Source organism: Orcinus orca, chromosome 15 (assembly GCF_937001465.1).
Source record: "Orcinus orca chromosome 15, mOrcOrc1.1, whole genome shotgun sequence".
NCBI classification, from domain to species: Eukaryota; Metazoa; Chordata; class Mammalia; order Artiodactyla; family Delphinidae; genus Orcinus; species Orcinus orca.
Window position 1 is genome coordinate 43,459,150 of NC_064573.1, and position 25,876 is coordinate 43,485,025.

The 25,876-nt window shown below is 37.7% G+C and overlaps 1 protein-coding gene across 1 annotated transcript; it reads left to right on the forward strand.

Moving 5' to 3' along the window:
• Nucleotides 1-381: 381 nt before the first annotated feature.
• On the forward strand, nucleotides 382-24,261 carry LOC101284093 (desmocollin-1). The gene is given in 14 exon segments (XM_049697688.1): nucleotides 382-1,934; nucleotides 4,919-5,003; nucleotides 6,550-6,629; nucleotides 6,631-6,756; nucleotides 12,241-12,385; nucleotides 13,767-13,975; nucleotides 15,232-15,445; nucleotides 15,448-15,517; nucleotides 16,169-16,317; nucleotides 17,771-17,853; nucleotides 19,765-19,860; nucleotides 21,465-21,611; nucleotides 22,335-22,586; nucleotides 23,686-24,261. Coding segments are annotated over 14 exon segments (1,917 nt in total). The 5' UTR covers nucleotides 382-1,871; the 3' UTR covers nucleotides 23,884-24,261.
• The last annotated feature ends 1,615 nt before the right edge of the window (nucleotides 24,262-25,876 follow it).

A 25,876-nucleotide genomic window follows, 5' to 3' on the forward strand; every position in this document is an offset into this window, starting at 1 on the left:
GAGTGGCTACCATCAAAAAGACAAGAAATAACAAATGTTGGTGAGGATGTGGAGAAAAGGAACACTTGTGCACTGTTGGTGGGAATGTAAATTGGTACAACCACTATGGAAAACCGTATGGAGCTTCCTCAAAAAAGTAAAAATAGAACTACCAGGCTTCCCTGGTGGCATAGTGGTTGAGAGTCTGCCTGCCGATGCAGGGGACACAGGTTCGTGCCCCGGTCCAGGAAGATCCCACATGCCATGGAGTGGCTGGGCCCGTGAGCCATGGCCGCTGAGTCTGCCCGTCTGGAGCCTGTGCTCCGCGACAGAAGAGGCCACAGTAGTGAGAGACCCACATACCACAAAAAAAAAAAAAAAAAAAAAATAGAACTACCATATCCAACCATTCCACTTATGGGTATTTATCCAAGGAAAATGAAAACACTAATTTGAAAAGATATATGCACCTCTGTGTCCATTGCAGCATTATTTACAATAACCAAGATATGGAATCAACCTAAGTGCTCATCAGTGAACGAATGGATGAAGAAACTATGGTATATATATGCAATGGAATATTATTCAGCTATAAAAATAGTGAAATCTTGCCATGTGCAACAACGTGAACACACCTGGATGCCATTATTCTAAACGATATAAGTAGGTCAGAGAAAGACAAATACCCATGATCTCACTCACATGTGAAATCTAACAAAAAATAAATAAATAAAAAGCCAAGCTCAAAGATACAGAGAATAGATTGGTGGTTTAAAAGAAGAAGCAGGGGATGGGAAATGGTGGGAGAAATGGGTGAACTGGGTTTTTCCTTTTTTAGTTTAAGTAAACTGAATTTAAAAAATTTTAAGGACTGCAATAAGAAAATTATATCCCAGCTATTTCTTTCTTTTTTTCTTTTTTTTTTTTGCGGTACACGGGCCTCTCACTGTTGTGGCCTCTTTTTTTTGCAGCTCATGGGCCCAGCCGCTCCACGGCATGTGAGGTCTTCCCGGACCGGGGCACGAACCCATGTCCCTTGCATCGGCAGGCGGACTCTCAACCACTGCGCCATCAGGGAAGCCCCCAGATATTTCTTTATTCACTTACTTGTATAACTTCAATATGCACTGTAGGAAATTCCTGTGACATCTAGAGAATCAAACCACAGCATGCAGACAATAATAAGGAGTAAACACAACACATCTGTGAAGTTGCTGCTGTGGACCAGAGCGCCAGACCTCGGGCAGAACTGCAGTGCTAGGTGTGACAGACTACACCAAAATGCTTAGATGGGGAGATAACTTCTGATAGATGTGACTGCAGGCTGTGTATTCCTGATTTGCCAATGGCAGCTGAGGAGGCATCACTTCTTTGAGTGGAGTTTGTGCACACACAATCTATGTTTGTACCCAGGGCCAAGACAGGTTAACAAGGCCAAGAAGGAGGGGAGGACATGGGAGTGGGTAATAGCCAGGGAGGACTTCAGAGCATTAACATGGGGGGAAAGGGAGGAAGGCTGAGGATTGAGGGTACTCCCTGTTGCTTCTGCCTATGTGTCAAGTGGCAGTAGAAATTTTGAAAGCTGTGAGGAAGAGCTAGTGGTACCCCACCCTCCCCACTTCTAGGAAAACCTCTTTCCATTCCGAGGTAATTGAATTGAAGGAGGAGGACTGACCTGAGAATAGGAGGAAAGCAATTGTTCTGGGGCTCCTCCTCCTGTCATTTTTACCACTTGCCTCCTGACTCTTCTCCAAATCAAGCTCATCCACGTCAAGGTGGCAGCAGAATATCCTGTACAAGTGCCAGCTGTTGGGAATCTGCTGACGCCACCCTGTGCATCCCAAGCTTCCCTGGTATCCAGCCACCACCCGTGACCATTGGGACTGCTTCTGATGGCTGTGGCCTCCACTGCCCCAGAGAGCATATTCTCTAAGCAGCTCCTTTTCTCTTTTCTGGTGAGTAACAAGCAAAGGATTAGGGAGTTCAAGCATGTTACTGTGCGTTTCCCTCCTTTAGTCTGGGCTTGAAAGAGAGTAGAGTGGTGGAAGGCAGAGAAGGCAGACTGGGAGAACAAAAACAGATCTGAGAAAAATTCAAGGAAGAGTTGAGAGACTTGTGACCCGGGATGGCAGGTGTTTGGTTTGCTCTTCAAGTTTCCACTGCCAACCTGTTAGTTTTTCAAGGGAATCCCCTTTTCAGTCTTGCTGTGGTGTCTTTCTAAGGAGTGATGGAATGAATTCACTCCTCAGCCATTTGACCCAGGAAGTTCTGAGGTTTGCTTTTGCTACTAGTAAATAAGCTGTACTTATTTAACATACTTAGTTCCACTGAGCTGCTAGAAGAGGAAAAGGATTCTGGGTGGAGAGGTGAAATGTCCAGGACTTTCTTAATTTTACCCAGGAAGGGCTAAAAGAAGGGCAGAGCTCTTAGTTCAAGCAAGGTGTTTAACTTGAAAAAAAATAATAAAGAAAAATATGACAGTCTTGAAAAAATACAGAAACTTGGCTTCCACTTAGGTTTTTAATAACTTTGTAACTGTGTACTTCATTCCCTGGTATTAAGAATGAAAACATTGGGACTTCCCTGGTGGTGCAGTGGTTAAGAATCCGCCTGCCAATGCAGGGGACATGGGTTCAAGCCCTGGTCCAGGATGATCCCATGTGCTGCGGAGCAACCAAGCCCGTGCACCACAACTACTGAGCCTGTGCTCTAGAGCCCACAAGCCACAACTACTGAAGCCTGTGTGCCTAGAGCCTGTGGTCTGCAACGAGAGAAACCACCGCAATGAGAAGCCTGCACACCGCAACAAAGAGTAGCCCCCGCTAGCCACAACTAGAGAAAGCCCACGTGCAGCAATGAAGATCCAATGCAGCCAAAAATAAATAAATTTATAATAAAAACAAGTAATCATTATTTTTTAAAAAAGGAATAAAAATATTATAAGTCAAGAAATAAGACTCATTTTTTCTTTTCTTTTTTTTTTTTTTTTTTTTTGCGGTACGCGGGCCTCTCACTGTTGTGGCCTCTCCCATTGCGGAGCACAGGCTCAGTGGCCATGGCTCACGGGCCTAGCTGCTCCACGGCATATGGGATCTTCCTGGACCAGGGCACGAACCCGCGTCCCCTGCATTGGCAGGCAGACTCTCAACCACTGCGCCACCAGGGAAGCCCAAGACTCATTTTTTAAAAAGTGGTTACTTAAAGCGGAATACAAATGTAACTTTTTAAATTCCAGTTTTTAGTATTATCTGCCTGAGTTATTGTAAAATTACAGACTGTTTAAATAGGCTGACACCATATAGCCAATAAACTTGGGTTGAGTTAGAAAAGAAATATACATCCATAATATGGCTGATGATTTTCTTTCCTTCTCCCAAATAGTGGGTCCCATAACTCTAGAAATATGTCCTCAGAGAAAAATTGGTAATAAAATTGACCCATCTGTTCTAGCTCTATTTTTTTAATTGCATCTTAATTAGTATCTGTATTGGTCAAGACGGGTTTTTTTCTTAATCTTTTCTTTTTTTAATTTATTTATTTTATTTATTTATTTTTGGTTGCATTGGGTCTTCGTTGCTGCACGCGGGCTTTCCCTAGTTGTGGCGAGTGGGGGCTAGTCTTTGCTGCGGTGCGCGGGCTTCTCATTGCGGTGGCTTCTCTTGTTGCGGACACAGGCTCTAGGCACGTGGGCTTCAGTAGTTGTGGCACGCGGGCTCAGTAGTTGTGGCTCTCGGGTTCTAGAGCACAGGCTCAGTAGTTGTGGCACACAAGCTTAGTTGCTCCGCGGCATGTGGGATCTTCCTGGACCAGAGCTCGAACCCGTGTCCCCTGCATTGGCAGGCGTATTCTTAACCACCGCGCCACCAAGGAAGCCCTGTCCTAGCTCTGTTTTATATTTAAATAATAACGAAACTGTCATTTGGAAAAACAGTAGAAGAAGCAAATAAACAGAAAATGCCAAGAAAAATAAGTAAAATAGGTTTTGAACTTACATTCACTTTTAAACTGATAGCTTTTCTCTTATTTTTCAGATAGTCTCTTTCTTCTTTCCTTGAGTTAGGTATATAGCTTTTTAAAGCAATATTTGTGTTTTGAATTTAATTAAAAATCTTTACCCTGGGGCTTCCCTGGTGGCACAGTGGTTGAGAGTCCGCCTGCCGATGCATGGGACACGGGTTCGTGCCCCGGTCCGGGAAGATCCCGCATACCACGGAGCGGCTGGGCCCGTGAGCCATGGCCGCTGAGCCTGCGCGTCTGGAGCCTGTGCTCCGCAGCGGGAGAGGTCACAACAGTGAGAGGCCAGCGTACAGCAAAAAAAAAAAAAAAAATCTTTACCCTGTTGAAGTCTACTCTCTAAATTTTGAAATGTATTTCTTTTTAGACTAGTTTTGTGAATGATATCATTTAGACTTTGAAGTTTATGCAAAGACAGTCTAAGGAGTAATTTGAGATCAGCGAATATTTATGGACGTTGGTCTTCAGGCGGTTAAAAATATCCTCGAATATTTTCTCGATTTAACTACAGGTCAAATTGCTTGGGGCTGTGAAAATGATGATTTGTGTACAAATATGTGATTATTGTATTCCAGAGTTAAGTACTTTCTTCATGCTAAGAAATCAGAATGACATTTACAAATGGTCTTAGAGATGATAAACTCTATATAGAGTCAATGGTTTGTAACACATTTTCTTGAAAGGATGCAATAGAATTCTGGTTCTAAGAACTCTATTCATTTTAATTTTTTCATTGATACTAAATGACTGTTGTGTCCCTAAAGCCACTTCCTTTGCTGTTTCCTTTTAAAATGAATACAAAAAATATTGAGGGATTGGAAGATTAATTTGTTTCTGAATTGACAATACTTTTATCAATAAGACAAAACTGTAATGCGAAAGTTTGTGATCAAATGTAATTCCTGATTTTTTTCCTTCTTTTGAGGTTTTAATATTATTTTGCAGTGCCTGTCAGACTATTTCTCTTCAAGTTCCTTCTCATCTTCAGGCTGAAGCACTTGTAGGCAAAGGTGAGAAACCATGTTACGAATTTCGTAGTTTTAACTACTACATTTAGCTTCCAGCTGCTCTTGTAAAGTTTGGGATAAAAGCCATATGGTAGCTACTTGCATTAAAATTCGACATGAAATGAAAGATAAACTACTTGTTTTTTGGTAGTGGTTAGAAACAAAGTACCAAGTTAGCTGTACACTTTTCTTGCCAGAAAAATTAGCAAGCATCAGAGGACTAAATTATCTTAGTTTAGTACAAACAAAGAGAGGCACCAAAACCAGAAACATGTTTTAGTTTCCTATGACTGATCTGCTTCCAACATTCTTTAATTGATTACATATAAAACAGATGTGTCAAAATTGAAATGTCCCAAAATAAAATTTATGCTTGAGTTTGATTACAATGACCAAGTAACCATCAAGAATTTATGTGATCTATTTCATAGAATAGCTTCAGAAAGTCAAATAAAAATTTAAGTAGTCTTACTATCACAGCCATACCTGAGGCATGGGTTGGTTGTTCTGAGTCCAGGGGTAACATTCCTTTCATCAGTGTTTTTCATTAGCCTTAAGTTTACATCAAGAAAAACACACCTTGTATACAGAAGTGGTATACTTCTATATACTTTGCCCAGTGCTTTGAGGTTTTGAATTAATCCCTTATATCTTTTTTCTTTTTTTTTTTTTTATTTATTATTTTTGGCTGTGTTGGGTCTTCGTTTCTGTGTGAGGGCTTTCTCCAGTTGTGGCGAGCGGGGGCCACTCTTCATCGTGGTGTGCGGGCCTCTCACTGTCGCGGCCTCTCGTTGCGGAGCACAGGCTCCAGACGCGCAGGCTCAGTAGTTGTGGCTCACGGGCCCAGTTGACATGTGGGCATGTCAACTGGGCATGTGGGATCCTCCCAGACCAGGGCTCGAACCTGTGTCCCCTGCATTGGCAGACAGACTCTCAACCACTGCGCCACCAGGGAAGCCCCTCCTTGTATCTTTTAAAAGCACTTAAATGGTACACAGTCTATACTCTAAAGACACATAGTAAATATGGTAAATATATTAAATATGAATCAGTAAAGGAAATATTTTGATACAACCACTAAGCATTATTAAGCTTGGGGTTTATTAAGCCTCCAAAAGGTTTTATGGAATTAATACTTGCAGTATTACTGAGAAATATTACTTAAGTATAGACCAGTTTTCTTATTTTTTGCAAGATAGTTTTAACTATCACAGATTATCGCAAACAATTTCAAAATCTGACATCATACAGTTTACTACATATAATAGAAAACAACACATTTGTACATATACACGAGTTAAAGTGGAAACAATAAATCCAGTGACATTAAAAATATTTAAATGATGAAAGCAGTGGAAACGGTGACTCCATCAGTTTAATTACTTAATTTTCATGGCCTCTAAGTTTTAGAATAGTAATTATTCCACGCATTCCAAGCGTAACCTCCCCCTTTTTGCTTCTCATGCACTAACTGGAGGTTGTCATTCCTGTAAAACTTGTTCTATTCTTGTTTCACTTTACAAATTACAGTGACATTTCTTCCCTGCAGTGAATCTGAAGGAGTGTCTCCGGTCGGCCAGCCTAATTCAGTCAAGTGGTCCTGACTTCAGCATTCTAGAAGACGGCTCCACTTAACACAGCACATAACCTCATTTTGTCTTCTGAAAAGAAGAATTTTTCCATTTTGCTTTCAGACACTCAGAGACAGGAACAGAAGGAGATAGAAATTGTACTGGAAGCAGGAGGAAGGAAGGTATATTAGGCAAGACTTAAGCACAATAATCTGCTCACAAGAGCCCTTCATCTCATCTGTTTCCTTCTGTGCTAAAATTACTGCTCTTGAATGCTCTATTCCACTTATAATTAACATACATAAAGACTAGACGGTTTTAAGGAATAATAGGGCTATTTACAACTGGTATAAAAATGAACAACGCAGTAGCCAGGGAGCAAAGTCAGAATATCAGATGTTTTCAGGTGTGGCAATAAGAGCGACCTACCTGCAGAACAAGGCAAGGTGGGTCAGTGAAGATTGATTCTGGCTGGAGATGTGGTGCTCCACCCTGAGTGGCTTTCTCCCAAGTAACTATGGATTTGAGTCTCTCTTTAAAGAGGGGATGAGACCATCTACAGTTTATTCCCATCTTAATAGAACATTCTATGAGGTCCCTCTCTTCAGAGAATGCAGTAGGGCCAGTCCACCGGATTGGTTTGAATGTTCTGACTCTAAGCTCGTCTTCTTGCAGTGAGTGATGGTAACCAGAGAGTGGGAAGGGAGAAGGTTACTGGAATTCACATAAATCTCACTTTAAGCAAACTCTGCACCATGAATCTGGTCTTATGAGATGATTTATTAATAAGGGATTCGATTTATAAGAGACTTTCCCAGCTGAATTTGTTTTGATTACAAGAAGTCTTCATCAAATTTAGAATATGCTTACCTATTACATGTACTTTACATTTGTTATACATTTAGAATAAGGCTTATAAAATATTATTTTATGTCCAAATTGTAAAGAGTCTCATATCACATAAAATAAAATATGCTGGAACACACGCTGACCTGTGTGTCTTTATATAGGTATACAAGTGCTTTGCACAGTAGCTAGTATTTTAACAAATTTTCATCATCCCACTTCTAGTGGAATAAAATCAATTCTTTAATATTTGTAAGTGGATTATCTCTTTTTAGGCGGGTCAATATTTCTCAAGATAGCATCTTTCACCAAAACCCTATAAAGTTCTGGTTGGTTAAGTGACAAGTGGTTAAATCAGGAAATAGGTGAAACTGGTTCTTACTCCGTGTGTGTGTGTGTGCATGTGTGTGTGTGTGTGTGTGTGTGTGTGTGTCTTATTAATAAAAAACAGAACTTATGAAAAACAGAAATTGTTTGGGCATTATCCATGATATTGTTATATACAATTGTTACTTATTTTCTTCACGTTACTATGTATGTGAAAATCATAGTATCTAGAATGATAAGCAATGCTATATTTCTTCACTTTAAACATTTTGACCTTTTTATCAAAAAGCCAAATAAATAATTGATAAATATGTATATTTACATACACGCGCATGTAAATATATAAGTTCTCTGCTGCTTTTATAGCTTCTTCATAGGAAGAAAAGCTCTAACACTAGCAGTCATTCTTGTGGAGAAATAGAAAGCTGCCTGCTCTGTACGTTGTGATGTACACTTCATTTCTTATTCTGCTGATAACATACTGTTTATGGATTTTTGAGGTCTTTAGCTGCTTCTCACTGGTCAATCTGCTGTCTCTTTTGGCTTCTTATTAAGATCATTGCAAGAGGGAAGGGAAAGAGAATAGTTTATAATTTAAATAAGTTACTGGGAATTCCCTGGCGGTCCAGTGGTTAGGACACTGCACTTTCGCTGCTGAGGGGATATATATGGTCAGGGAACTAAGATCCCAAGAGCCATATGGTGTGGCCTAAAATAAAATAAAATAAAACAAAATTAAAAAGTTACTTCACAATTTTTTGACGTCTTTTAAAGGACAAAGGAATAAAATAGTTTGGAATTTTTGCTCAAAGTTGGCCTTTTGAGTAATTTTCCTTCAGAATTACTTGTGTTTCTCTAGTTTCCATTAACATGCTTAAGATTGAATTGACATTAAGAAACACCAACTGCAAATCAACAAAATTCATAAAGTATAACAACCAGATGTAAACATGGTGCAAGTTGTAAAATCTCTTGAGACAATGTGGGATAGAAGCCTTCTCTGTCAACGTAGAGGTTAAAATCAAAATAGTATGTCTTTGCTTTTCTATCAAATCAGTTTCATTTACTGTTTTTTACTGGAAAGCTTATTTCTCTGGAAATTAGTGGATCTTCAGTATCTGCCACTTTTGCTTTTAGTCTTGGACAAGTCACAACTTCAAGAATCTGTTTTCTTCTCTGTGTTATGGGCTGCGAATTGTTGTCTTATCTACCTCAGAGCTGTTGTGATCATTAAATGCCATAATGCTGGCAAAATCACCATATAAACAGTAAAGCTCTCTAAAAATATTCCAATGGCAGAGATCAAATAATGCACATATTCCAGAATTTTGTCCTCAAGACTGGGGCTTTTGATGGGATTTTCCAATTCTTTGCTTTTATCTAACCTATTTGAATGTTAAGTGTTAATAAATTATTGTTGTTCGAAATAATTAGATTTCCTTGATTATTGGGAACAGGGTCTAATTCAATACATATCATTACTGTGCTCCCATTTGCTCTATTGCCCCATGTTGTATTGTTTAATTTTGGCGGGTAAAGATTCTTCTGGATGAGTCACACCATTATTGCAGTTGAAGGAATTTGTTTTAAACCATTCAATGCGTCTAGTCTTTTAGGGATTTATATAAGGCCCTTTTGCAAGTTTTTTAAAGAAGAGTTGTATAAGAAGTGAATTTTCTTCAATAATTCCAAGTTATTTTATGAAAGAAAGCAGCTGCAAACACTCTTCCTCTTTGAATTTTGAGGAGAGTCTGTACCTTTTATAAGGTTATAGGGAAAAATCAGCTCAATCTGGTCCCTTCTTACCTATCCAGCCAGAGCCTTACTATCTTGTAACATATGATTTCTTTTCCAGACACACAAGTCTGTCCATTGTCTTTAAATTCATGTTGCTAGTTACCTTCTGTACACACTCAGCTTTGGTGTCACTGCTCTCTCCCTTCCTCTGCCCAGTCTACACTCAATACCCCTCTCTACAAGGGTAAATTCAAGCCCCAACTTCTGTTGACAACTGTTTACACATTCCCAAAGATGAGAGCAATTACAGAGATAAAGGCAAATTATAGGGCAAAAGGGCTAAAAGAGATGAGGTTCTTCAAGCTACAGAAGAATTCAAGGGGGAAATATCACAATAGTAGACATAAGAAATTTAAATAATACTCTTCTAACTTAGCTAAAAATATGACTAATTCTACTAAAGTATAGTATTCTATTTATAGGTATTGTAACAATATTTAAATATATTATTATTGCTTTTCATATAGAATAATGGGAACTAGACTGCAAAACCATTAGTTGTACTGAGCTTTCTGAAACTGCTGCTTTAGTGACTAATTATGAAAATATTTATAATTAGTTCCTTTATCATATGAATATTACTGGATTCTCCTAGTGATCCAGGCTGTGGTTTAAAGTTCGGCTGCATTTCTAGTTTAAAACGTCTTTACAGTAATTATTTGAATTTCTATTTATTTTGGAGATGCTCAGCACATTAATAGTAAAAAATCAAACTAGTACCTGAAATAGTACCAGAAACAAAATCACTACATCTGAAAATCAGTGGAATGTGGAATAATGATATTTATTTGTAGTTGAGCATCAGGACCTATTTTAAACTACAAGTGATTATACAGCGAGAAGTAGATGATCATTTCCATTGAAGAGAAAAACTAGCAAAAACTAGTGTAAATTACAGCAGGATGGACTTAGGTTAGATAGGGAGTTGTTTTAATACCAACGTGATGAAGTAGAAGAATTCATTACAAGTGGTCCCATAGAATGTTTACAACAGTTTTTACAAAGGGCAAACTTAAGGGGTGGTTTATTTTCCTAAGAAAAAAAAGATGGATGGAATTGAATGCAACAAGCTATTTATTGGTGAATTACCCAATGTAAGGCACTGTGTTAGGTGCTTCAGTCACACAGCTATCCTAAGTCTCAGGCTTCACCCCTGAGGACAATTGGAAACTAATAGGGACATAAAACAATCACATAGTTTTCTCTAGCCAAAACTCTCAAAATGACAGCAGTTAAAGAAAGAAAAAATTACATCAAATATGAGGGGAGAGGGAGAGATTGATAGGAAGGCTGAATAGTGTGGTGGTAGTGGTGATGGTGATGGTGGTGAAGTGGTGACAATACACTCCTGTATCCCTGAGTGCAGAATTTATTGATACAGGGATCAGACTGACAGAAATCAAAGTATAAGTTTTATTACTGAAAAAGCCCAGCTGGAGGTTGTTTGGGGAAAAGTGAAAAAGGGAACAGAGAGAACATGAATGGTTATTTCAAAACCTTCTGTCCTAGAGATTGGAGTGGAAATTTCTTCCCCTCCAGGTTAGCATGTGAAGATGAAATGTTTCCTTTCCACACAACAGTGAGGATTTTGTGTTACTCTGGTAGATGATAGGAAGATCACTGAAAAGTCTGATTAGCTAATATCATGATTAAAATTGTGCTTTGTGGAAATGAATCTGACTCCTGAGGGCTACATAGTTTGGAGAAGGTCAGTTAGGACAACTGTAGGAAAGTTGGTAGGACATGTGTGTAGGATACAATATGAAAGTTGATAGGATACATTTGGAGTCACATGAGGATAATGGCATTGAGAATAGAAAAGAGAAGTGAATGACAGAGACGCAGAAATGCTGTAATCTCTAGAACCTGGCAACTGACTAATATAAGGCTAAAGAGGGGGAGGAATTAGATACCTGAGACTTTAATCCTGGTTCATTTTAGAAAATGGTTAAGGTAGGGAAATCAGGAAGGCTAGTTGTGGTGAAGAACTGAGTTAACACAGACTTCACTTTGGGCAGGTTTAGTTGTTCCTGTCAGTGAAGAAAATCTGTTTAACTCAACCATTTACCAGAAAACTTCAGAAATATTTTGATGGTATTTAAAGAAAAAGGGCATTAAATCCTCACATTCGGGACCAAGATATATCATTTTGAGATAGAGTTTGGAATATATATATATATATATATATATATATATATATATATATATATGATTTTATTAGCATTTTTACTACACAAGAAATACATGTTACTGATAGAAAAATGAGAAAATACAGGTAGAGAAAAGAACACAATCAAGTCACCCAGAAATAGTTGATATTTATATGTGTATATAAATCTAAAAATAACTAGAATCATATTTTGTATAAACTTTAGAAAAAAATACTTGTTATTAGCATGACTAGGGGAAGTCTACATGCATTCTAGCAAGCAGAACTGTATGCAGTTAATTCAGGGAACAGAGTAGCCTCCTTCAGCTGGAGTGCATGGTACTTGGTGAGAGAATAATGAGAAAGGATTGAAGCCATAGGGCAGGCATAGTCTGTGCTGCTGTGTTGTCTCTCTGTTGCATAAGTTCTTAGTTACATAGGCCTTTGCCAATGATTTTTTTAAATATTACATATTTCCCCAACCGCTAGGTTTAATTTTTGCCTAATTTGTTATTCAAGAATTAGCTGATGGTGTTTGTCTACCTTTCAGATCTACGCCTATGCAACTACTGTGGACGGTTATGCACCTGAGTACACACTCCCCTTACTATTCAAAGTTGAAGATGATAACGATAATCCCCCATATTTTGAAGACAAAGTGACTGTCTTTAGTGTGCCTGAGAATTGCCAAACCGGTAAGTTCACATCTTAGGAAAAACATGAGAATTTTGCTTCAGTTGAATTCTTCATTAATGTTTTAGGCACAGTTACGCAAAACATTTTTAAATGCTTGACTTTCATGGATATTCTACATAAAACTTTGTAGCCTTATAAGATCATAGGCTCTTCAAAGGCAAACCTTTTTGTGCTCATTTTCTAGGCACATGTAGAAAGCAGCTAACTGATACACAAAGTTACTAGCTTTGTTAGATTAATCCACAATGACAGACAAAGGCTGTTTATATTTTCTATTTTGATCATGTACATATGTGTCCCAGATGTATTTATAAAGCAATAGAGCATTTGAATCTTTATAAAGTCGCAATACATTTTCAAGGACCCAGAAATAGATTATGGTATGGAAATGCTGATCTGGCTTATAACAACGTATGCATTTCTTTTTTTTTTTTTTTTTTTGCGGTACGCGGGCCTCTTACTGCTGTGGCCTCTCCCGCTGCGGAGCACAGGCTCCGGACCTGCAGGCTCAGCGGCCATGGCTCATGGGCCCAGCCGCTCCGCGTCATGTAGGATCTTCCTGGACCGGGGCACGAACCCACGTCCCCTGCATCAGCAGGCGGACTCTCGACCACTGCGCCACCAGGGAAGCCCTGCATTTCTTTACTTAGCTTATTTCCCAAACAAATTGAAAAAATTTTAAACTGGTTTGATGCTCTCACCAGCCAAGATTGTGGCCTCATCAAACCAAAGGGCATAGCAAGTCTAGTTCATTCTCAAACATCGCAAGATATGTTCTTAGTTTCTATGTGCATATTTAATATTATTTTGTGTGCATATTTAATATTATTTTCCCACAGTAAATGGTTTGCCAAAGTAACATTGTCAATAATCTGATTTCTGAGCCATAAAGCTTGTCCAAATGATATTCAGACCGTTGCATAATGTTTGTCTTATATGTATTAACAATTCAGCACATTTATTAAAATATAAAAGCATAAAACCTTTGTTATCATATGCAAAGCTGTGCTTTTCCTTTAACACTATCAAGTGGGGTATTAAAGAAACAAGATATACAGAGAAGGTCCCATCAAAAAATGGCCCATGAACTGGATTGAGAGGAAGAATTTGAGAACCTCTGTTACCATCGGTGGGATGGATGTTCTCACATATGCAGAACACAAATTATGTTATACACAGTAGCCACCTAATTGAAGTTTCCAGGTTAGGGGAACTTGGAGTTGTGGGAGAGCATTTAGATACTTCTCCACCTATCTGTAAAATCAGTAAAATCAGGTTTTTTGGGAGAATATGCCACAGCAATGCCTTGATTTTATTTTTGTTTGTAATTCAATTATATCGCTATTTTAAGTTGTTGACAGTATTGGATTTATTTAACAGGAACTTCAGTGGGAAAAGTGACTGCCATAGACCTCAATGAACCTGATACTCTACATACTTGTCTGAAATATAAAATCTTACAGCAAATTCCAGACAATCCAAAGCATTTCTCTGTACATCCAGACATCATCACCACAACTACATGTTTACTAGATAGAGAAGTAATGAATTGCTTAATTAATTTCTCAGTCACTAAACTATGTGTAAACTGATCATGAACTCCCAAAGAAGTTAGAGTACGTATTTTCTTAGAAGTGATATGCATAAATTTTGCGTTCCTTATAAAATTTTTAGAAACTGTCCTTTAATTATAATATTGCTTATTTTTCCTTTCTCTTTTTAAATTTCTTTTAAAAATATTTTTGGACTTTTTCCTAGATTTCTTTCTTTCTTTTTTTGTTATTTTGATAGATTTTAGTCTCTAGTCATTTATTGTTTTGGGATTCTTTCTAGTTACTCAGTTCATGAACTAACAAATCTGTATATAATATACTTTGAAAAGGTGCTGCTAGATAATATGATTATATCTTTTGACTCAGATACTCAGAGTAACTGCTCCATTATAGCCAAATCTCATGTCCTAGTAGTCTTATCACCGAACCAAGCTCAGGCCCACTCGCCCGCTGGCAGTAAAGCCAATCTACTGACACCAGGTTGTAGTGAAGGAAAGTGCAGCTTTATTGTAAAGGTGCCAATACAAGGAGAATAGGCGGCTTGTGCTCAAAACCTCCAAACTCCCCTAAGGATTTTAGCAAACCATTTGTAAAGGCAAGGTGAGGGAGGGGCATCCCAGAGTATGTGATCAGCTCCTGCACAATTCTCTGATTGGTTGATGGTGAGGTAACAGGGTGGTGTCACAGGGGTTAACATTATCAGTCCTTAGGCCTGTGGGCTATGAGCTCATGGTCATCAAGTAGTTAACATCTTCCATTTGGTGGGGGCTTTTCACATCTTTAAAACAACTCAGGAAGTGTGCATCAGGTACTATTATCTGGGTACTACAGAAAGGAGCTAAAGCAGAGTATATGGGGGAGAAGTCTGCCCTGGGAAGGCCCCATAGGGTCCTGCTTGGTTACAGTCTATCTAATTATTTTATATACTTAGCTTAGAGGGACTTTTGCTAATTTAGTTATCACTGTTATCCCATTTGATAATAATAAAATAATGAGAAATAGTCCATTTGAATTTATTTAAACACTTATTCTGTATTTCTATTAGTATTTAAACTTGTAATAAAAAAAAAAATGAAAGCAGGACCTTTCCAAAGGAAAATGAGAAGAAAAATTTGTTGAATCTTAAAAATCAACAATTTTGCATTTGATAGTGTTTGTCACTATAGGAAGCTAATTATTCGTCGTTAATACATTAGCAACAACTTTTGGTAACATTTTATACATAAAAATGATTTTCCCTTTCGTGCTAAAACCTGGAATCATAGTTATGTCTTCTATATATATAAATATAGACTCATTTTGGTATGTTTATCGAACAGTCATTGAACTATGAAGTACATCGCCAAATGGTTTTGCAAATTGGTGTACTTAACGAAGCACAATTCTCTAAAGCAGCAAACTCACAAACTCCTACTATGTGCATTACAACTGTCACTGTTAAAGTTAAAGACCATGATGAGGGCCCTGAATGCCAACCACCAGTAAAAGTTATTAAGAGTAAAGATGGCCTCCCGTGGGCACAACACTCCTTGGATACGAAGCCTTGGATCTGGACAGCAGCACTGCTGAGGGCTTAAGGTAATGTATTTTCAAAATTTCCTTCTTTTTAATTGTGATGATAATTGATTTCAAATTTGGGAACATTCTATGTATTATTAGGATGACAGATTTTGAGATTATGTCCACTCTTTGGTTTGAGCATTTACATTTGATTTCTAAAAACTATGTATAAGAAGGTAAGCCATAAAAAGAAACGAAATTGAGCTATTTGTAATGAGGTGGATAGACCTAGAGTCTGTCATACAGAATGAAGTAAGTCAGAAAGAGAAAGACAAATACCGTATGCTAACACATATATATGGAATTTAAGAAAAAGAAAAATGTCATGAAGAACCTAGGGGTAAGACAGGAATAAAGACACAGACCTACTAGAGAATGGACTTGAGGATACGGGGAGGGGGAAGGGTGAGCTGTGACAAAGCGAGAGAGAGGCATGGACATATATACACTACCAAACGTAAGGTAGATAGCTAGTGGGAAGCAGCCGCATAGCACAGGGATATCAGCTCGGTGCTTTGTGACCGCCTGGAGAGGTGGGATAGGGAGGGTGGGAGGGAGGGAGACGCAAGAGGGAAGAGATATGGGAACATATGTGTATGTATAACTGATTCACTTTGTTATAAAGCAGAAACTAACACACCATTGTAAAGCAATTGTACCCCAATAAAGATGTAAAAAGGAAAAAAACAGAGATGAAGATAACTGGTTTGAAATTAATGAATACACTGGTGACTTGAAAACTGTAAAAGTTCTAGATAGAAAATCAACATTTGTAAAAGACAACCAATACAATGTTTCCGTGATTGCAATGGATGCAGGTGAGTGCAATTTTCTAGAAATAAAATATAAATATAGGACATATTTTAGGAAATCTTGGAGCTAAATTTAAATTTGTTGTTTCCAGATCAAAATTTAATGCAAAAAATGTTTGCATTATGATTGATTAATTGCTTGGAAAACACCCAGTTTAGGTCCCAGTGCATCACTAATGCAAAACTAGGAGGTGGTGAATGGCCCAAGTCCCAGTTTCGAGGTCCATATTATTTGACTTCTTCCATGGACGTAGTGGCATCATCAAGGATCCCTATTTTTCTCAGGAGTACGGATTTAGATTATTCTGATTTGAACTTGCTGGAGGGATTCAGCCCACCTTCAACAGTTGGATTCAGATAGATTTGTTCTGAGTCTCTCTTACTGGGGAATAAAACATTTATCCTATTTCCTAAATAAATGGTCAAACAGTGATTTTTAACGTCTTTTGCTGAGGTTTGCAATCATTCTCCAAGGTTAATTCTAGAATCTGTTTTGTGACGAAATGTCCTTCAAATGTCCTAATGTAGAGATCTCAAAACTCTTTTGAATATATCCTCCAAGCAGTAAATCATTTTTGAATATGAACCTTTGCAGTGTAAGCCCTGTCGGTTGGCTTCTCTTTTTGTAATGCAAGTGCCTGACTTAAGCTTTGATTGATATCTCAAATAAACACATTGCTAACCACAGAACTAGATCAAGAGCCAGGCTGACCCCTACCCCATCTCCCCAGGCTCCTTTGTTTTAGAGATCTTCATTGATTTCAGTAACTCACCATTTGGGCTGCTGGTTTTATCTCTCCCTGTGCTTTAAATTCCTGCTCTTGTGTTTTAAATTAAGAGTGAGCCTGTGAAACACAAGGCCCCAGCCTCCACCTCAATAAAAGAAGAATCCCAGGTGTCACTCCCCTTGCCCCACCCCGTCCATTCCTCACAAATTTACAATTGCTCTGTGGCCCCAAGTGTGCCATGTAATTTCCAGGACTTGTAAGTAATAAACCTTTTTTTTTTTTTTTCAATGTTTCCTGATCATTATTACTTAGGGCATCTTGCAATCATAAGAGGAACCATAAGGGTCAGTTCAGCTACAACCTTGGTTATTGATAGGCTGAGACCAGTCCATAACCACTCCCATATATTTACTAGCGTGTTTATTTATATACATATACTACCATGCTAATGTATATATCATAAAAATAGATATTAAAAGAAGATGATAAAAAATATAAATAGAAGTTACAATATGGCATTCCACCACACCAATTACACACTCACTCATTTGGGGTAAATTTCCATTGATGATAAAGGTGAATGAACTTGGGCTTTTATGACAGAGCCTATGTTTTTGACTATCTGCTTAATCCAAGATGGTTTCCATTATTTTTATGGTTAGCATATTTTTATACACTAGATGTTCAAAACAAACAAGTTAGAACAGCAATGTTGTGGTCTTTTTCTATAGAATCACTGAATTTCTTTAGAAGGAATGGGCGAGTGTATGAACAAACACATATCAAATCTCACGGAAATAAACAAAAGTTGAAAGTAAGTCATGAAATGTTTCATGTTTATTCATTTTGCCCCTTGATATTTTGATAATAAGATAAAGACAGATGTTTTCTCATATATTATACCCATACTTTTTTCTATAGTTTTACACTAAAAGTCACATCTATGAAAAAAATAGATTCTCTGATGAGAGACAAAGGTTAAGCTAATGAAGATACTGCTGCTTATGATTTATAGAGGAAGGGCAAGCCAGTTCATCTACATGTGTCCCATTCAGGTTTTTTCCTTACTTCCTCTCTCAGCCTTGGTCTATTCCTGTTACCCTGGGATGGAAATGATCTGTTACACATCATAATTAGTGAGATGACCAAGCAGTTTGAAAGAACTATGCCCATAAGCCAAAAATTTTTAGGTTTCAAAACCTGAAAGAAAACCTCAATTTGAATATTATTACTTAATCATGTGCATATGATCTTCCTTTCCTCTTGATAACTCTCACACAATCTTTTAATGTAATTCTTTCAGTATAAGTAGGGAAAAAAATCTACTAAAGAATGGGGAAAACATTAACTGAGAAATATAGTTAACATTGCCACTCCTTTATAATCCTGGTGATTTGCTGCTTCTGTATAAGCAAAAGTGAAATCTGAACGGTTCAGGAACACAATTATGATGTCAAACAAGGATTTATATTTACTCACTTATTCCACAAATGTTGATTGTCTTTTAAGTTCCAAGTACTAGGCCATGAAAATTAGGATTCATAAGACAAGGTCAAATTTTCACACAATATCAGTTGAGGGATTATTATGTTCTCATAACAGATTCCCTGGTATGAAAATTTTCCCCATCAAAGAATGTATGCATCTCATGAGAAGTGGAAATCAGTTAAAGAGTTGCCCACCCAGATTAAAGGATAAAGCGAGGAAACTTCACGGAAATGCAGAAGCTTGGTGATAGAAAATGAAGTACTTTCTGGAGAGAAGGAAAATATGGAAAACAGAGATATAAGAAATTAACTTGGTCTTTTGGTGACAAAAGAATGTCTTTAAATACAGTGATCATAGTACAAAGAAATGAAATGTCAAATCTAAACTTTGCGAGTCTATGTCCCAGGCCCATGGATAACCTGGATGTGCTCAAGAAGTAAAGATAAGGGTGCTATAAATGTTAATGGAAGACCATATGGTATCATAAAGGATTTTGTTTATTTGAACTTTAATCCATTTAATATATGCTTCCAAGGGCCAAATATGTAAGTAAGTACTTATATTTCCAAATGAATGTTTAGTCTTGATACTCATAAATATTTTATGATGATGATCTAGGTATTCCAGCTTTCTTAGAATCCAGTTTATTTCCTTGTATTTTTTGTGTCAATTTTTTGGTCAGTAAGGCTGGTTTCCCTGCTTTCACTCTAGAAAGCACCGTTTTATACACCTTCCACCTAGAATTAGACTGCCCCTCCTGTTTGAAATTCAGGTCCCTTTGCTTCTTCAAATGAATGGCAGTGACATCTTCTGTGGTAGCTCTCACTAGTCTTTGTTCAGTTTTCACGCGGGCGTTCTCTAGTTGGCAGTGAGTGGGAGCTACTCTTTGCTGTGGTGCACGAGCTTCTCATCGCGGTGGCTTCTTTTGTTGCGGAGCACGGGCTCTAGGTGTGCGGGCTTCAGTAGTTGCGGCATGCAGGCTCAGTACTTGTGGCGCACGGGCTTAGCTGCTCCGCCGCATATGGGATCCTCCCAGACCAGGGCTCGAATCCATGTCCCCTGCACTGGCAGGCGGACTCTTAACCACTGCACCACCAGGGAAGTCCCTGTTCAGTTCTTCTATGAACACCTTTTACACCCTCCTTCCCTGGGAGTAATATCGTAATTATCACAGGTGATGTGTCTTCTCTATAAAAGGGTGCTCTCATTGTTTCTCGTGTACATTCTTTTCCTCTAGCTAGACTCTGAACTCATTTTCATACAAGGACCCTTATCGTTGCTAAATATCTTTTCTACCAAGCATCTGGCCGAGATCTTGGCACGTTTGCTTCATGTACGTACTGATATTTGTCATTCCTCTGTTGTTTGAGAGCCCTGTGAATCTCCAGGTCCAGGTTGTGAATTTCACTACCAAGAGCTTTGCAAGTTCAGGTGCATAATAGGCACCTGGAACAATTAGTTTTCATGTATTACAGAAACTTGAGTTCAAAAGTTTACAAATGCTTTGTTATATTCGGCTGTAAGAAGAATTTTCTTAAAATAAATATTTCAGGGTTGTCATGTGGAAGAGGTAAACATTTTGTGTATAGTCCAAAATAACCCATGAAAAAATTGGAAATGATTAGGAGGTGTATTATGGCTTGATAAGAAAGAACCTGAAAACTTTCTAGTGGTTAATTAAAGAGTTCTGTACATGGAGTGGGCTGATTCATAACAGTGAACTTCCAGTTCCTGGAAACTTAAATAATGGGGAACTCTGGCATTTCAGAGTCCCTATTGTTGACAAGTAAGTTTAGATTTTAGTTAACCCAAGATGTACTTTCTAGCTCCAAGATTATGACATTCCTTACTCACCTATACTTGGTATTTGCTTATGTGCTTAATTTAAAATAAGGTTTAGAAGTAGACAAACATACACACTCAATTACCTTTTCACAATCTTCAACTATTATCAGTAACTACTTATATCAGTAACAACTATTATCAGTAACTACTTAGTCTCTCAACCAGTCACTTTCATGTAGTGAATGCACAAAAAGAGTTAGTGAAAAGAGTAGCTTCAAAATTTACTTAGATGTTTATGCTCAACGTTATTAATGTATATTAATGAAGTGATTTAGCATACATCTTAATAAGGCTCCAACGTGGGGGAAATGGTCATATGGTGAGCCACTGAGGAAAAGGATGCAAAGAATGCTAAGATTTTGCATTCTGCAAACTGGTTTTTGGAGATGCAAAAGTGATGGAAATCATTACCCAGGCTTCTCCCCTTCCTTCCTCCTTCCCTCTCTTCCTCTCTTCTTTCCTGTGTTTGCTCCTTTTCCCTTCCTTCCCCCCTTCTTTCTATTTTTAACAATCTATTTGACTACATACAGCCTATTTGCATTTACAAACTTTTCCCATAGTCTTTACTTTGTCTGTGTTCATTGATTTGTGTTTCAGGTTAAACTGGATATTCCTCTTAGCACTTGATGTACACTTTCAAAGCCAGACACTGATTTTACATAATTGCCTTTCCTGTTTGATTTATGACTAATGTTCTTTGTTTTGTGATTCTAAGATCTTTGAGTTGTTCTGTGTGGATTTTAAATACAAATAATACTAGCTTAAATTCCAATCAAATGAAGTTACTATTTCAGTGTGAGGAAATAAGGAAAGCATTTAATTCTGAACCTGGGAAGAGAGCTATTAATAAACTATGTTCACTTCATCTTTCTTCCTTTTTATTGATTTGTATCTTATTTAGCCTAATAACATAACCTCACTAAGACAGAGCTGGTCTGTATGCTAATACATTTGTTAATATTCTGTTTAAAATTTTATGACCCAAAGAGATCTCAATTTAGGAACAGATTTTTAAAAGTTCTCTGAAGAAACTTTAAAATAAATCAAATGATTCAAATGATTTAATATATACTAGCATGAAAAAATGCTATTTTACTTATATATTTTTATTTTTTAGGTATTTTGTTTACATATATCTGTGTTACTGCTAAGAGTACAGTAAAGAAATGTTTTCCAGAAGATGTAGCCAAGCAAAACTTAATTGTATCAAATACTGAAGCACCCGGAGAAGAAGTGATGGTAAATCAGATTTCACTTTGGTTTGTATGGTGGTTCAATGACGACAGTTGATCATTATGTAAAATAGTAATACTAATAACAGCTAATGCTTACTGAGCACTTATTATGCCAAGCAGAGCTCCAAGTGCCCTGCATGTATTAATTCACTTAAACTTCATAATTCTATTGTATTAGTTTCCTAGGGCTGCAATAACAAAGTACCGCAAACTGAGTAACTTAAACAATTGAAACTTATTGTCTCACAGTTCTGAAGGCTAGAAATTAAGAGATCAAGGTATTCACAGAACCATCTCCCTCTGAAGGTGCTAGGATTCTGTTCCAGTCCTCTCTCCTAGCTTCTGATAGTTCCTTGGCTTGTGACAGCATAAATCAAGTCTTCATATGGCATTCTGTATGTGTGTGTGTCTGTGTCCAACTTTTCCCTTTTGGATTAGGGACCCACCTTAATTGAGTATGACCTTATCTTAATTTAACTAGTTACATCTATAACGACCCTATCTTCAAATAAGACCACATTCTAGGCACTGAGGGTTAGGACTTCAACATATGAATTTTGTTGGGGGGAAGGGATACAGTTTAACCTATAACACCTATGATACGGGTACTATTATTATCCTGATTTCATGCATGGGGAACAGAGAGGCACAGCAGGTAAGTGATTTGCCCATGGTGGGAAATAAATGAAAGAAAATTGTTAGTTTCAATTTGATTTATTCATTTTAGGAAGCAAATATTAGACTCCCCACACAGAAATCCAACATCTGTGACACAAGAATGTCTGTTAGCACACTTGGTGGCCAGGGAGTCAAAACACATCAAAGTTTTGAGGTGGTCAAAGGCTGCTACACTCTGGACCCCATCAAAGGAGGCAGACATCAGACCTTGGAATCTGTCAAGGGTGTAGGACAAGGAGTGACGAACACCAGCAGATACACGTACGAATGACACAGCTTCACCCAACCTCGGCTTGGCGAAGTAAGTGCCAGTGTCTTCAAGTTCATATTACATGAAAGTAAACACTACTTATAAATCAGGATTTCCCCAAAGGTGTCCTCCTCATACATCTGGAGCTCATCACCTTTTCATGTTGAATTATCATAGAGATAGATGGATGATAGGTCCAAACCCAAAGAGAAAAACGATCTTGTAAAGTTCAATTTTTAAAATAAGGTTTACAAAACTTGATCTAGGAGTGGCATATGTAGGCATTTTATACTTTAGGACGTGGAAAAAAACTGATAGCTTCTTCCCTAAAAGTTGCCAGGAAAATCACCTAGAGTGAAATATTTGTTATGGAGTACTGTGCAGATCACAAATTATAAATATTTTTAGTATGTTGAATCCTCCATGTGGTTATGAAATCCTATCGCCATCAACCAGATAGATTGTTAAGCTTTTATGAGGGGTTTTAGCTCCTTGTTTTATGCTCAGATCAATCAACATAGACTAATATTAGCCAGTTAATGTATTATATTATTATAGGTATATAATAGTGTATAAACATAAGAATCATAGCTTATTTTGGTTTCCCCCAAATATGTGAAAAAGTTGCAGAGATACATTTCAGTTATACAATCTCATGTTTAAATGGGAAATTGTAAACTAGTTGTGTGATGTATGTGGAGCTTTTGTTTTTGTCAATGTCTTCAGTAGGAGCATTTATATATTTGCTATGTTTTAATAATGAATATAATACAGACCAATCGTGTGCTTTTTTTTTTTTTTTTTTTTTTGGCGGTACGCGGGCCTCTCACTGTTGTGGCCTCTCCCGTTGCGGAGCACAGGCTCCGGACGTGCAGGCTCAGCGGCCATGGCTCACGGGCCCAGCCTCTCCGCAGCATGTGGGATCTTCCCGGACCGGGGCACGAGCCCGTGTCCCCTGCATCGGCAGGCGGACTCTCAACCACTGCACCACCAGGGAAGCCCCCACGTGCATTTTTTATATGTAGGAATCCATTAGAGGACACACTCTGATTAAAAATTAAACAATAAAAGGTAAATCAAAGACATTATTTTTATGCTAATATGTTTAGGTGTTTTTTTAAAAATAATAAAATGTGCTTTTTCAAAACAGAAGGTGTATCTGTGAGGAAAAGACAAGGAGCATAAACATTCTGAAGACTACGTTCACTCCTATAACTATGAAGGAAAAGAGTCTGTGGCTGGCTCTGTTGGCTGCTACAGGGATCCGCAGGAAGAAGAGGGGTTTGAGTTTCTAGATCAACTGGAACCCAAATTTAGGACCCTAGCAAAGACACGTGTAAAGAAATAAGTGTGCCTTTTAATAGAGTAACATCTACGATGCATATGTAGGAGTTTATTGAATGTAAAATGACAGCAGCATCTGCTAAACTGTTTGTTTATTGGAGGTAAACTTCCAGTCATATAGATAAGGATACTATAAATACGAAGCTTCCTCTAATTCTCCTTGTCTGAGATAACTTCCATGTTCTCCAGAAATAAATGTTTCATTTGTTAATTTCCATTTATATGCATTTACATATTGCCCTTTCTAGGACTGTACTATGTGCTGTCTTGCACCTTCTATTTGAAAACTTATGTTACTTGGTATGCTCTGGAAGAGTATATGGGGAGCTAGTGAAAAGTACATTTTTATTTTAGATGAAAATTAAATATTTTCTTCACTGTCTTGGGGACAATTATGCTTTTAGAAGTATTGTCTTTGGTGCAAGAGACTTGCTTCCTCTATCTGCATGGCTCTGTGCTGAAGAATTGTTTAAACATTCTTTGATAGTCTCCAACTGGTGAATAAGGCTCATCTCCCACTATATTTTTCACCCTCCGGAGGTGCTCCCAGCTCGATCCTGAGATCTCTGTCCATGTGGATGCAACATCAGGTTCCTACAGGTTCTAGAATTGTTGGAAAGACATGGACCAGAACAAGCTCACAGCAATTTGAGCCTCTGAGATTTTTTTTGAAGGATCACGTGAGAGGATTTCCATTAAAGAATTGCAGCCTTGATGCCCGTGGGTTGATTGAAACCCATAAATGTGTTTTGTTTGCCCACCATGATGTATTATTACTTTTTAAAAATATAAATACCTTGGCAAGGACATGCTCTCTCTAGTGTGACACGCGCCCACCATCTTCATGCATTTGGGGAACTAGCCCAGCAGGAATTAGGCTTACAACCCTGATACACAGTGCTTAGCCCTTTGAGTATGCTAAAGATTGAATGACTATCCTACCCGGAGCTTAATATTCAGGTTGCGTTGGTAATCACTTTCAGAAAATGTTAAATCAGAAAAAGTGTCTGGCATATGTATGTTAAAAAATTGAAATCTATTAATGCAATTCTTACCAAACATTTTTTGAATGGTGGTGGATTAAAAAAATGAGAACATGAGTTAATAAACTATTTTGAATATATAGCATTTTAATAGGACGTTATATTTTATTAATTTAGAAAGAAACCATGTGTTTAAATAATATTTTAATAGTGTTTTGTGCCAAACTCTATAGATTTATAAACATTAACTGTATATATCACAAGGATATTTCTCATTCAGACAAAAATAAGTTTTTTAATCTATTAGCTAGTTAACCTTTGAAACAAATGAGTATCTGATTTTCTTAAATTTTGTGATTAGTCTCCTTACTGTTAGTCACAGTTTCTAAGTAAAGGGGTTTCTTGATATGAAGTTGGATATTAGAGTAGAAAAAAAAAGTTTTAATAAGTAAGATTATATTTTAAAAGGTGTCCATTTTTATAGCCATTGTCAGTAAAATAATTTTGGAGAGTAATGCAATTTCTGGATATCTGTTATTTGATGTACATGTTACTCTGACAATGATACCAGTTTTGAAATTTTAAAATATAATATTAAAATTTTGGAAATATATAATAATAACGTGTTAAGTTATATTCTTGAATGTAGATGCAGTATGTTTGCTAAGCAATTAAAACTCACTAGTCAAACATTAACTGACATGTTTGTTTATGTCTTCATATTTCTTAAATTTAAGAATGAAAGAGAAAATTTGTATCTGAACATAAAATACAATTAAAGGTCAAAGGCTGATTTCTCAATCGGCAAGAGAAGACACTCTAAAACTATAATCAAAATTATTAGAAGGGCTTCCCTGGTGGCGCAGTGGTTGAGAGTCTGCCTGCCGATGCAGGTTACACGGGTTCGTGTCCCGGTCTGGGAGGATCCCACATCCCGCGGAGCGACTGGACCCGTGAGCCATGGCCGCTGAGCCTGCGCGTCCGGAGCCGGTGCTCCGCAGCGGGAGAGGCCAC